At 43.1% G+C, this 13167-nt stretch overlaps 1 protein-coding gene across 6 annotated transcripts in view; it reads right to left on the bottom strand.

The window, feature by feature from the left end:
- CLCN3 (chloride voltage-gated channel 3) overlaps nucleotides 1–13167 on the bottom strand; it is an 80740-nt gene that overhangs the window by 33061 nt on the left and 34512 nt on the right. For 5 of the 6 annotated variants that reach the window (XM_026647885.2, XM_026647886.2, XM_024194840.1 and 2 more), the window contains exon 2: nucleotides 1940–2097. In XM_026647885.2, the coding sequence (XP_026503670.1) occupies nucleotides 1940–2097 (158 nt within the window). Of the gene's footprint in view, nucleotides 1–1939; nucleotides 2098–2629; nucleotides 2832–13167 lie in introns of those variants that run through there. The other variant, XM_024194857.2, reaches the window with a different exon arrangement.

Below are 13167 nucleotides of genomic sequence, written 5' to 3'. Positions count from 1 at the left end.
TATTGATAACTATTTTGGTTAAGTGTGTGATTTTTTTTAATCAAAATAAGTATACCAGTACAACTCCTAGTGTGGATGTAGTTATATCAGTGCCTTAGGGTATGCTTACACTACAAAATTAGGTCGATTTTATAGAAGTCGATTTTATACAGTTGATTACTGTATGTCCACACTAAGCGCATTAAGTCGGCAGAGTGCGTCCTCACTACCGTGGCTAGCATCGACTTACGGAGAGGTGCACTGTGGGTAACTATCCCACAGTTCCCGCAGTCTCCGCCGCCCATTGGAATTCTGGGTTAAGCTCCCAATGCTTGATGGGGCAAAAACATTGTCGCGGATGGTTTTGGGTACATGTCATCAGTCGCTCCTCCCTCCGTGAAAGCAGCGGCAGACAATCGTTTCGCGCCAGACACCAGGGCAATTAGAAGAGCACAGCAAGGCGTGCTGCGCATCAGAGAGGCTTTAAAAACCAGTTTAATGACTGGCCAGGCTTCGGTGTGACAGTTGTGTGTGTTTCTCCTTGATGCAAACCCACCCCCTTTGTTGATTTTAATTTCCTGTAAGCCAACCACCCTCCCCACTTCGAAATAAAGTAACTATTGTTTTGAAACCATGCATTCTTTCTTATTAATTAAAAAAAAAAAGAGAGATAACGGACAAGATAGCCCGGGTGGGGTGGGGGAGGAGGGAAGGACAAGGCCACATTGCTTACTGTAGCCACACTAAAAATCAAACTGTTTGAATGACAGCCTTCTGTTGCTTGGGTCATCCTCTCCAGTGGAGTGGCTGGGTGACCGGAGCCTCCCACCACCCACGTTCTTGGGCATCTGGGTGAGGAGGCTATGGAACACGGGGAGGAGGGTAGGCAATTATACAGTGGATGCAGCGGGGGTCCGTACTCTTGTTGGTTTTCCTGCAGCTCCAACAGATGCTTCATCATGTCCGTTTGCTCCCCCATTAGCCTCAGCATCGCGTCCTGCCTCTGCTCTTTGCGCTCACTTAATTCTTTCCTGGCCTCTGCCACTGAATGCTTCCATGCATTAAGCTGTGCCCTATCAATGTGGGAGGACTACATGAGCTTGGAAAACATGTCATTGCGAGTGCGTTATTTTTGCCTTCTAATCTGCGGTAACCTCAGGGACGGAGATAAGGGGATCGTAGAAACATTCTACGCTCTACAATTCTGGGGGGACTCCATGGTCACCTGTGCTGCAGAGTTCGCAACGCTGACCAAACAGGAAATGAAATTCAAAAGTTCCCGGGGCTTTTCCTGTGTACCTGGCTAGTGGATCGGTGTTCAAAGTGCTGTCCAGAGCGGTCACAATGGAGCACTCTGGGATAGCTCCTGGAGGCCAATACCATCGATTTGCATCCGCACTACCCCAAATTCGACCCAGCAAATTTCATTTTAGCGCTACTCCCCTTGCCGGGGAGGAGTACAGAAGTCGATTTTAAGAGGCCTTTAGGTCGATGGAACGGAGTTGGTTGTGTGTACGCATTCATTTTTAAATCGACCTAACGTGACTAAATTCGACCTAACCCCATAGTGTAGACCAGGCCTTATACAAGTATAGTTTATTTCCCTTAGTGTATGGGAAGGAGCTATACTAGTATAAAAGTGTATACTGGTATAAATGCATCCACGTTTGGAGGCTGAAGGGGGGGTTGTTGTGGACATGGCCTCTGTTTTCACTGCCTTAAATTACTGCTGTTTGCCTTCCGAAGATATAATGCTATCACAGAAATATGATATTTCATTGACTGAGACTCCAATCCAGCAACACACGTAAGCACGTGGATGAGTTTCAAGCATGTGACTGAAGCCAATGGAACTATTCACGTTTAAAGTTATGCACATGGTTATGTGTTGCTGGATCAGACCTTAATCCCAATACACAACATTAAGTAAATTCCAATGAGTGTTATTGATCTCAAGTACCCGTCTGTGCCTTTCTCTGTCTTTGCACTTCTCTCGCACCCAGTCAATGGTGTGGAAGTCATCGTATGTTCCAACTCCAGGAATGGGTTCATCCAAGAGGTCCAGTAAATGTGTTGAACTATTAATGCTTCCTCCATTTGTCATTGTATAATGAGTTCCTGTGGCAGAGAAAGGATGAGAAATTATTACAGTCTGCAATAGAATAATTGTCTGTGTAAACCTTTCCCTGTAAGTGCTTTAATTATCAAAAATTTGTGTATATACAATCTCCATTTGGGAAATTTCTACATATTAAAGTTTTTGATTTGGGGTGGGGGGTATTCCCCCCCCCCCCCAAATCACCACTATCTTTCTAGACACTTTTTCAAATTAGTAGCTTGTTCAAATATGTTAGTGTAAAAGACTAAGGAAACAGAAAATAATCAATATCTCCAGCAAGAATTCAGCTAGTTTATCATTCTAATGTATTTGTACGGCAACAGCACCCAAGGCTCTAGCTCCAAATCAGGCCTCACTGTGCTAGGAACAGTATGAACACGCAGCATGAGACAGGGTCTGTGCCAAAAGCACTATACTTTGCCTTAGCCAAAAGACCACAAAAGTTTATTATTTTAAATGTGCACATTATACATCACTATCTTAAGCAGGTTAAAAAAAAAAAAAAAAAAAAAAGACAGCTGTTTGGAATACCTGTATTCATTGAATTTTCTCCTCCGAAGGGCTTTGCTTAGGCCCATGGCTGTTGCTGTCAGTATTTTATTTCTGGTGTTCAGCTGCAATCTGAATTTCAGCATTGCTGACTTAATATTTCCATTGGTTAAATATTCATCAATACAGTCTGCAAGCTACTTGATTACTCTTTGTGTGGGTTCTTGAGCAAGTTTGGTAGCACACTGTGAAAAATGAGTAGCTCTCACTATTGTTTTACTACATGTAATGGACTAAATTTAGGAAAACTTGGCTGTAAAAAACAAAAAATCACAAAAACTGGTAGAGGTGAAGCGTGTTGTCTAAAACTACTTTTAACTCACTGTTGAAACAACTAGATTTCAAGTTAATAATAATAATAATAATAATAATATATGGAGATACCCCTATATCTCATAGAACTGGAAGGGACCCTGAAAGGTCATTGAGTCCAGCCCCCTGCCTTCACTAGCAGAACCAAGTACCAATTTATGCCCCAGATCCCTAAGAGGTCCCCTCAAGGATTGAACTCACAACCCTGGGTTTAGCAGGCCAATGCTCAAACCACTGAGCTATCCCTCCCCCATTATTGATGATGTCCCTTTAAGATTACCATGATTTCTTGCCTACATTCTTGATTACAAATGTCTCATAGCCGCTGATTATTGTAAAACAAGCATAAGCAGCGATAAAAGTGATTAAAACAGACAGCTGACCTAGCAGCTATATAGCAACACAGGACCCAGAAAGCAGTGTATCCAAGTTTTGCATAATTTGCACAATATTAATGTGGAGATTGAACATAGGATCCATTGTGCCAGTGTATCCTTTGGAAAAGTTGCTCCGTCGTGTCTTTAGAGATCAGCAGATGGAAATTAAGATCCTGGTCTATAATGCAGTAGTCAGCCCCACTCTTCTTTATGTGCGAGACATGGGTGACATACTGAAGACATCTTAAGTGTCTGGAGTGGTACCGACCTCGCTGCCCTAGGAAGATTCTCCGTATCAGGTGGGAAGACCACTGCACCAAAGTCAGTGTTCTCTCTGCAGCTAACATCACCAGTGTTGAGGCAAAGATTATGAAACATCAACTTCACTGGTCTAGTCGTTGAGTGTGGATGGCGGATACTTGGTTTTGCATCATACATCAAGCCTCTGCCTGTTTTGAAGAGAATCGCCTTGCTCAAGAGGCTGAGAAATGGCAGAGGAGGAAGGAAAGGGTACAGCATCCCGGCCAGCAGTTGTGCTTTCTTTAAGCAACCACCTGTCACATATGTGGAAAAAAACGTAAAGCACGACTTGGACGCCTAGGTCATTTTAAGTCTCATCAATGACCACATAGCTTTTGTGAAAGAAAATGCAAGCAAGCCAGAGCCAGCAGAACAGCTGCAGAAAGCAGTTCAAGACTAGCTGAGCCAGGGCCACTCCTCTTTCCTCCCTCTCTAGACCCAAAACTATGTAAGGAAACCCCACCACTGGGGAATCAGAACCTATGTGGAGTTACTCGTCCCCATTGTCACATGACATTTGAGAAACAAGCTGAAGGAGGAGCTGGTCAAAGATCGAAGGCTTCTCTGCACTTGAAAGTTACTTTGGATTGAGGTTTTTTGGGATAAACTGCCTTGCCTCCACACAAGAGATTTTTTCCTCAAATTATCTGTCATTTCATTTCATATTACAGTAAAAGCTGTGTTATCTGGCACATTACCAGCCGGAAAGCTCTAGAAACCAGCATTTCTGATATCTCCAAATACAAATCTTCAATAGGGTTGCCAGGTCCGGTTGTCCCTGCTGCTCCTAAGTGGAGGAACGGCCACGGGAGCTCCGTGTGCTGCCCCTGCCCGAAGCGCTGGCTCTGCAGCTCCCATTGGCCGTGGTTCCTGGCCAATGGGAACTGCGGGGATGGTGCCTGCAGGCGGAGGCAGCACACAGAGCTGCCTGGCCATGCCTCCGCCTAGGAGCCGAGGGACATGTCGCTGCTTGTGGGGAGCTGCCCAAGGTGAGTGCGGCCCAGAGCTGGCACCCCAAAACCCCTCCTGTGCCCCAACCCCCAGCCCTGAGCCCCCTCCCACACCCAAACTCACTCCCTCAATTGGTAATATAACTCTTAGTTAACCGGAATTTTTGACTAACCAGCACCCCCTCCATTCCCCCAACATGCCGGATAACAAAGCTTTTACTGTAGTTAATCCACTTTAAAAGTAGATTTACTCTAATATGGAATGAGTTACCCCCACAATAAGTTTTATGTGACCACATCCCCATTTTGAACTAATTGTTTTGCTTCTGGCAGTCCTCCCACTGCTATCCCACACTGCACTGCTGCACTCCTGGGCTGCAGTGCCTGTTTACTTATGTGCCCTTGTGCTCTAATTCTCTAGGGTAATCTTGACTGGATGTCATCTCCCTGATTAAACGCTGGTGTATAGCCAGATGTATCACCTTGCAATTCCAGCTCATGGTGAGTTCACAAACCCAGAGTCACATCCTGATTATAGAAACCATGCTCTGTGTACAGATATGCACTTCCTTAGCCTTTGGGAAGAGGAGCAGGTTCAGTCCCATCTAAGAGCAGTCACCAGAATGCCAAGAGGTATGAGAGGATATCAAATCAAAGGCAGGAATGAGGGCACTCCCGGGTGCAAGTACAGTACCACAACAAATGAAAGCCATTCTGGCAGTTATAAAAATTCCAAGCACAGTAACAAGATCTTGGGAGATATGCACCTATGAGGAGCTAGACTGAATTCTTGCAAGGGAGGCCAGCACTGAATCCTGGCATGTTCTGCACAGCACTGAATAAACCCAAGTAGCTGAATAGCACTGTGAATATGTGGGGATTGCCATGGATAGCCAGGATCTCATCAACTTGAAAAGCTCAGAGGCAGGCCCAGCACTGGAGACCAGGGAGAGCCCCAAACCCAGACAAAAAAAAAGTCTGACAATGCTGGGGAGGGGACCTCTTCCTTTAAGTATTGTGTGTTTTATAGGGGGATTTAAACACCGTGTTCTCGGTACTATCATGGTGCCACCAAGTTGGGCAAATATGAGCTAGGAGCTTCTCTCCACCTGCTTGGCTTTTATTTGCCCAACCTCCCCCAGCGTGCAAAAAATAACATCCATGCCAGAGAATTTAAGCTCCAAAGTGTTTATTTCTCTGAAACATTAAATCCCCCAAACATGTGCCCCACTACCACCACCTTACTGTGCTGCTTAATGTTCCCTCTCGCTCCTGGTCAACTGTCCTGTCCCTGCTCAAGATGGCCACACAGTGGGGGGGGGGGGGGGGGGATTTAAAAAGAATCAAACATATTGCATGGCAGGCATGTTTACTGTAGTATCAGATACAGAATAAGAAAAAACAGTAAGAAAAGTACTTTAATTCACAATTTGTGAGCTTTTAGCTACCTTTACATTTTATGAGGTAAATTGGGCAACAGACACATTTCAAAATATATAGGACTGTAAGACATTCATGGTTATTTTTAATCACAATCTCAGCATTGTTAATCCCTTGAGTTCAGGACCATTATCAGTGCCTGAATGCCTGACAAATCTTTTGGGGATGAGAAAGAGGACACAAGAGGGCACGTTTAGTGGCCTTGTGGCTGCATTCCAGAGAAGAGAGAAGAATACAGAAGAGTGGAAGGGTGGTTTGCTTCAACATGATACCAAGAAGAGAGAGAAGATGCTCTCACAGATTCTGGTGATGATGGACAGGCAGACAGCTCTGCTGGAGAAAATGGTGACACTATGTTCACAGCCATCATGCTAACCTAACCATGTCCTGCAGCCCCTTGAAAACACTGTATATGCTGGAAGTACTTTATCCCTTCCCAAACTACAAGGAACTGACCTTTCCTCACTGCAGATCCCAAGACAAAGAGAATAGTGGAAATTCCTACAATTATATTGCTTGCCATGCCACATCCCAAGATATGGAGAACTGTTTCTACCCCACCTACATGTTTGTGACATCATCAGCACAAACATGTGTGCACTCAGCACTTGCGTGTCTTGCCACAATTCCATTGGTTTTAAATTTGACCTGTGCAGAGATCAGTAAAAGTCTTTATTATTTACAACTCAGTTGAAAAATGTAATAAAATCCTTGCACAAAGCATAATTAAAGGGACAATAAAATCAACCTAGCCTTAAAGTAGGAACACAATGCATCCTTGAGCTTGTGTCCCTGACCAATTTTAACCTTTAGCAGAGGCAGTCAATTTGGCTGTTCGGAAAGTCTCACAACCTTTGCCTCCCACCCACCTATGAGGCTCTTTCCCTTTCTCTCATAAACGTGCAATACGCTGCAAGCGCCTATCACACGAGGCAGCTATTCCTCAGCAGCCTCCAGTCATGAGGTACCCCCACCTTCCCTACAGTCTTCCAAATGTACACACCACTGTCATTCTGCAGCTAGTTAAATAGGTCCTTTCTCCTAACCAAGTGTCAGTAAAAGGCTTCATAGGTCAGAGAAGCAGAGGATAAGACGAGTCTCCAGAATGACAATAGAAATCACAACACAATTAATGTCCACAGTGGTCCTGGGAGCAAAAGTTAAAATAAATAAATAAATTAATTAATGGAGATATCCCATCTCCTAGAACTGGAAGGGATCTTGAAAGCTCATCGAGTCCAGCCCCCTGCCTTCACTAGCAGGACCAATTTTTGATTTTGCCCCAGATCCCTAAGTGGCCCCCTCAAGGATTGAACTCACAACCCTGGGTTTAGCAGGCCAATGCCTAAACCACTGAGCTATCCCTCTCCCCCGAAGTTCTATTTCTCATTGCAGAAAACAGGCTTGAGTGTCTAAAGATACTGGTACCACAGTCCTTTCCAAACCATCCCACATTAATATTAATGAACCTGCCATGGTGACCAGCCAGGCCTTGCAGCACCATGGAGAAATACCCCTTTCTGTTGATGAACACTGAGGCCTGGTATAGGGGGCAAAGATAGGCACATGGGTCCCACCAATGGCGCCAATACAATTTGGGAACCCCAACAATACAAACCCCTCAATAACCTCATGTCCATTACCAAGCTTTATGATCAGGAGCAGCGGCACCCTCTTGATAGAAGCACAAACCTCCATGACAAAAGCCCTGACAACTGATCTACCAAAACTGGTAGCAATCAGGTGTGTTAACCTCCTAGGCAGTGATTGCCATGTGCTTCACCCTGTTGAGGGGAGCTCTTATGTAGGTTTTCTGCCCTTGCAGCTCCACGATGAGCTCTGCACAGCAGGCTGTTTTATAATCCTTCTCATGTTGTATTTCCATTACACATTTTTAATGCTTATTTTCTCACTTCTCCATGAATATCTCCCACAGGGTTGTTTCATTCCCTCCTCAGGAGCTCAACCATCATCCTCTGTTGTCCTTTCACAGCTCAGTACAGTTAAAAATTGCCATCATGAGGTTTGGAAAGCATCCGTGGACCATTTCTAGATTATGGAAATAGGTTATTTTTTAAAAAAAATATCAGCGCTAGTAAGTTTTAACTTATGGGATAAGCCCTCAGTGGAGGAAACTTGTGGGCTCCTGCCCATGAATGCCAGGGTGTGAAGGCTTCAAGGGAACTGCTGTCCAGTGTTTTTTTTTGGGGGGGGGGGGGGAAGAGGAGTACATGGCAGGTTCCTGCCCCCACATTCCATGACATGAAATCCCACAGAAGGCACCAATGCATTCTGTTTAAATTGATTTACAAGTCTGAGCCGGGGGGAAAAGGTTTGCACACATTTCAGTAAATATTATTTTAAGCAGAAGAAAGTATTTTTATAACATACTCGCCACTCCCAATCGCCACACCACAAGCATTGCAACACTCCTTCCTTGCTTGCCATACTCTTTCTTGGCTCAGATAACAATGATGAGCAGAGGGAGGCTAACACCTAGGACACATGCAGTATTCTCTTTATAATCAATCAATGGAAACTATCAATTTATCTAGGTGTTTGTAACATTACCCATCACTGTTGTGTCTGAGCAGCTACCCAAAAATATCACTTATGTGCATCACTTACAGGTACTGAAAGATACCCCTCTTATTACCCAGTGAGGTTCAGTAAAAAACTACAGACAAAACTTAAGGCTGGTGGTCTACACAGGAAAGTTAGGTGGACCCAGCAACATCGCTCATGGGTGTGAAAAATTCATAGTCCTGGGAGACATAACCCAACCTAAGCTCCAGCATAGACAGCACTAGGTCGACTAAAGAATTCTTCTGTTGACCAAGCTACTGCCTCTTGGAAAGCTGGATTTACTACAGTGACAGATTTACCACACAGTGGAAGAAGCCACTATACTAAGTGTCTATGCTACAGCAGCACAGCTGCAGCTGTGCCACTGCAGCATTTCTAGCGTAGACATAACCTCAGGCAAGTGTGGCCTGTGGAGTAAACAAGGTCCAGGGAATTCAATAATGAAACCCAAGGTCACCTCATTTTTAAAACTGATGTATAACCTCTGATGACCACACATACCAGAATGACTCGGTCCATCTCAGTCTTAATGTATGCAAACTGGATATATCACTCAAACTGTCAATGCATCTCTCAGCTGGACAAAGTTTGGACACACCTATACCGGTCACAGGCACAGTCAGACAGGAATGATAATAATAATAATGTTTAGCACTTATATATTCACAGATCTCCAAACTTTCAAGAAGTGGATGTGTTATATCCATTTAGAGATGGGGAAACTAAAGAATGGACAACGTCACACAGTGAGTCAATGGTAGAGCAAGGAAAAGACCCCAGGTCTCCTAAGCAAAAGTCCAGTTACTGGACACACTCTCTCTTATAGTAAGGACATGCTTTAAGAGTCTACCATGCTACAGTTATCACTGCTCAGACATCCCTATTTTCCGGGGACAATCTCTAATGGGAGTACTCTGTCCTGCAAAATGGCTAGTTACTACTGTTCCAGCTGTTAGCATTGGGTGGCCAACAATGCTAGCCCTCTCCTAGTGAAAAAGGAAAATATTTTGACTGCGTGACTCGCTGGCCATTCAAAATCAAGCTAATAAGTCTATACTGGAAGCAGGGATTAGCCCTCCCTAACATCATCATCAAAACCTGCTGAGTGCTAAAATCAGAAGGAAGAGGGGCTTTTCAGAGGCAGTATACTAACCCCAGGCCTTGCTTCATCTTTGTGTCCCTTGTCAGCAAGTGACAGAGGGGGGTCTCCTGAAGTACAGTGCAAATGGTTCCAGGTCATTTAAAATAGAAAAAAAGTCCACAAAAAATAGCTATACATTTGTGCCCTTACATATGTGTATTTCTATATCAATCCAACAAGATAGCGTTAAGCTTCTGATTAAAGCAGACAAAAGTTTATTTAAATTTAAGAAATAGCAGTAATGAAGCACTTAAAAACAAAATCTTTGTGGTATGTACACAGGTTGTCATTCTACTTGAGAAAGAGTACTTAGTAAGCCTGATTCACTGGGACAAGGCGTGGAGAATAGGAAAAGCCAGAAGTAAACATGTGACAAACACCCACACACACCAGAACAAAACAAAACCAAAAAACCTAGAGTAAAAAAAAAAAATTCAAGGGCAGTAGGACTAAAAAGAGGGGTGAATGTCAGCGTAACAAACCAAAAGCCTTTTGGAGAATCACATCCTCTGTCTGTAAGACTGCAACTACATACCCAGAGGCTGTGCCCTCCATTTACCTCCAGTGAGTCCATACAACCTACTACTACGGGGTGCCTGGAGGTGAACATAAGGAGATGAGGAAAGAAGGGGTCAATACTGGAAAGGTTAGTCAAAAAAACCCCTGCTGTACATGGTAGAGCACAAAAATGTAAAGCAGGATTATTCAATGTTTGATATTTAGGTGAGGGAAAACACTCACTTATACTGTCATTTTGATGCACTAGAAAATAATTGTTTGTTTGTTTTATTTTTCAAACATGGGGGGAAATGTTTATCTGAAGGGTAAATACATGATTAGGAAGGAAATAACTATTCATCTAGTTCTCACACTGTGCTCAGCGCCTCATATGCATATATGAGAAGCCATACATGGGTCACCACTCTGAAGAGTTATAGTCTAAATAGACAAAATGCAGACTATGGATTGGGGGAAACAAAGGAAGATGTAAATAGTATGGAAAAGATTTCACAGATTCATATATTCCAAGGCCAGAAAGGACCATTGTGATCATCTACTCTTCCCTCCAATATAACACCATCCGTAGAACTTCCCCAGAATAATTCCTACAGCATATCTTTTAAAAACACATAAAATAAATTTAAAAAATGTCAGCGATGGGGAACCCACCATGACCAGGTTTCAAAGCGTCACATGCCACATACATATAGCCTACTACACAGTACATATTTATTTACTGTCTTGCAGGGCCAAAGGCAGGACCCAACGGAGGAGAGATCTATAAATGAGCTTATGGCAGTCATGACATTTGACTACATGTCCAGGCCAGATATACCTTCTGAGTATGGGGATACCTATTATAAATGCTAAACATAAAACATTACCAATCACATAGGCAAAGCATCCAGATAAACTATAACTAAATACTAAAAGAATTCTGGCTAATAGATTCTGTCAATTGGCAAAGTCAAATTTGATGAACTTATAGCATAAGAGCTTCACCCGCATTTTGTATCCTGGCAAAGGAGGGGGCATGTTGGGGCTGAGGGCAAGGCCATAGCACACAGTGCTTGGGTCCAGAGGGCAGCCCAAGCAAACTGACCATTCAAAATCTAAGCCAGACCAGTCCCCCAAGATCTGTAAGTTACACTGGAGACCTCTTCAGTCACAGCCTCTCACCACTCATCCTGGCTCTGAATTTGTCATTTCATCCATGGTCAGCCTAAACAACTCTTTTTATGACTCTTCTTCCATTATAGATAAAATCATCCAGGGACAAATTCTAGCTTTGGATGGGTGTGTGAACATATCTCCTACACACATGAATATGGAAAGTCACAATGTGGCCTTAAAGCTCTGTGGTAGCTAGCTTCCAGCCCACCCACTCCGCACCAGACATTAGATGTGCCTATAATCAAGAGCCCCATGCAGGGGTAGAGCCTAGCACACACAAGTAGATCTTATTCTGTTCTGATGTTTTGTACATATGTATGAAGAATGTGACTCAAGTTCTTCTTAGATAATAATATCCTCTATCTGATATCTACAGGCAATAGAGCAGAGGTTCTCAAACTGGGGGACGGGACCCCTCAGGGGGTCGCGAGGTTATTACATGGGGGGTTGCAAATTGTCAGCCTCCACTCCAAGCCCCGCTTTGTCTCCAGCATTTATAATGGTGTTAAATAGCTACAAAAGTGTTTTTAATTTATAAGGGGGGGGGGTCGCACTCAGAGGCTTGCTATGTGAAAGGGATCACCAGTACAAAAGTTTGAGAACCATTGCAATAGGGTAATTTGTTGGTTTTGCTCCCTTTATGTGAATGCTGACCATACAATTAAAGCCATGTAAAATATACTTAGGTACCATGGTGATGGGTGCCTCAAATATACATAGCATTATTATTTACTACCAGTTACTGTGCTGTCTTTCATTGGAAAAACGTTTCCCTAGATTTATAAAAACACTGACGTCATAGGTCAAATTTGAGACCTTACAGTAAGACAGACACTTTTAACATACACAGTATTCAAGTAGGTACCATAGCTAGTAAATAAGTCACACAAGTCAAATGCTAGATCTCTTAAACAGTTTTGTTTGAGAACTTCAAACACATTTTAAATAAGTTGCTGCACATGTGTTCTGTGCACACAGAGCCTGATCCAATGCTTACTTAAGTCAATCTGAGTTTTTCACTGATTTCAGTGATCAGGCCCATTATGTGCATTGCCTTTGTTTTTTAAAATTAGGAATCTGAGTAAATGGTAAAGATGCACACTCCCCTTCAGAACCACTTGGAAACATCAAACTCGGTGAGCACATCTGCGACAAGCTGGCAGGCAAGAGAACTCCTGAGACTTTGGAAATATCGAAAGAGTCTGACTGCCAAAAATGGTGCAAAACTGAGCTCAAGAGAAAAAAGTGATGTAAATTACCAATAAAAATCTTCACGTTGGATAGACTCAGTATCATCTTATAATTCAGTACTGTAGTACTTCATGTAAAGCTCCTTCCATTATTAATTGCATATGACAGCTAGGGGGGAAATTAACAGTAGTCAAGTACTTAAAGGGATAGCTTTCCTAAGAAATAAACCAAACACAAATTTTTTTAAAAACATTACAGATGAAAGTAACACCTAAGATTATTAAAACTGAAAGATTAGATAAAAGAAAGATTTTTACTTGTGCACTTGACAGTACTTTGCATAGTCAGTTGGCCATGATCCATCAAACACATATGCACTTTACTTCACACACAAGAGCGGTCCCATTTCAGCATCTAAAACCCATTTTTCCGACTGCAGTATTTTTAACCCTTTTTTTTTTAAAATTGGCTGGATTTCAAATTGACAATGTCTCTTTAATGTTAGATTAGCACAACAGGGAGCACAAGAAGAATTGCGGATGAGTCAGG

Source organism: Terrapene carolina, unplaced genomic scaffold (assembly GCF_002925995.2).
Source record: "Terrapene carolina triunguis isolate 2854851 unplaced genomic scaffold, T_m_triunguis-2.0 Scaffold66, whole genome shotgun sequence".
Taxonomy (NCBI): Eukaryota; Metazoa; Chordata; order Testudines; family Emydidae; genus Terrapene; species Terrapene triunguis.
Note: the sequence above shows the minus strand (reverse complement) of the source record. Positions and strands in the feature narration are given on the sequence as shown.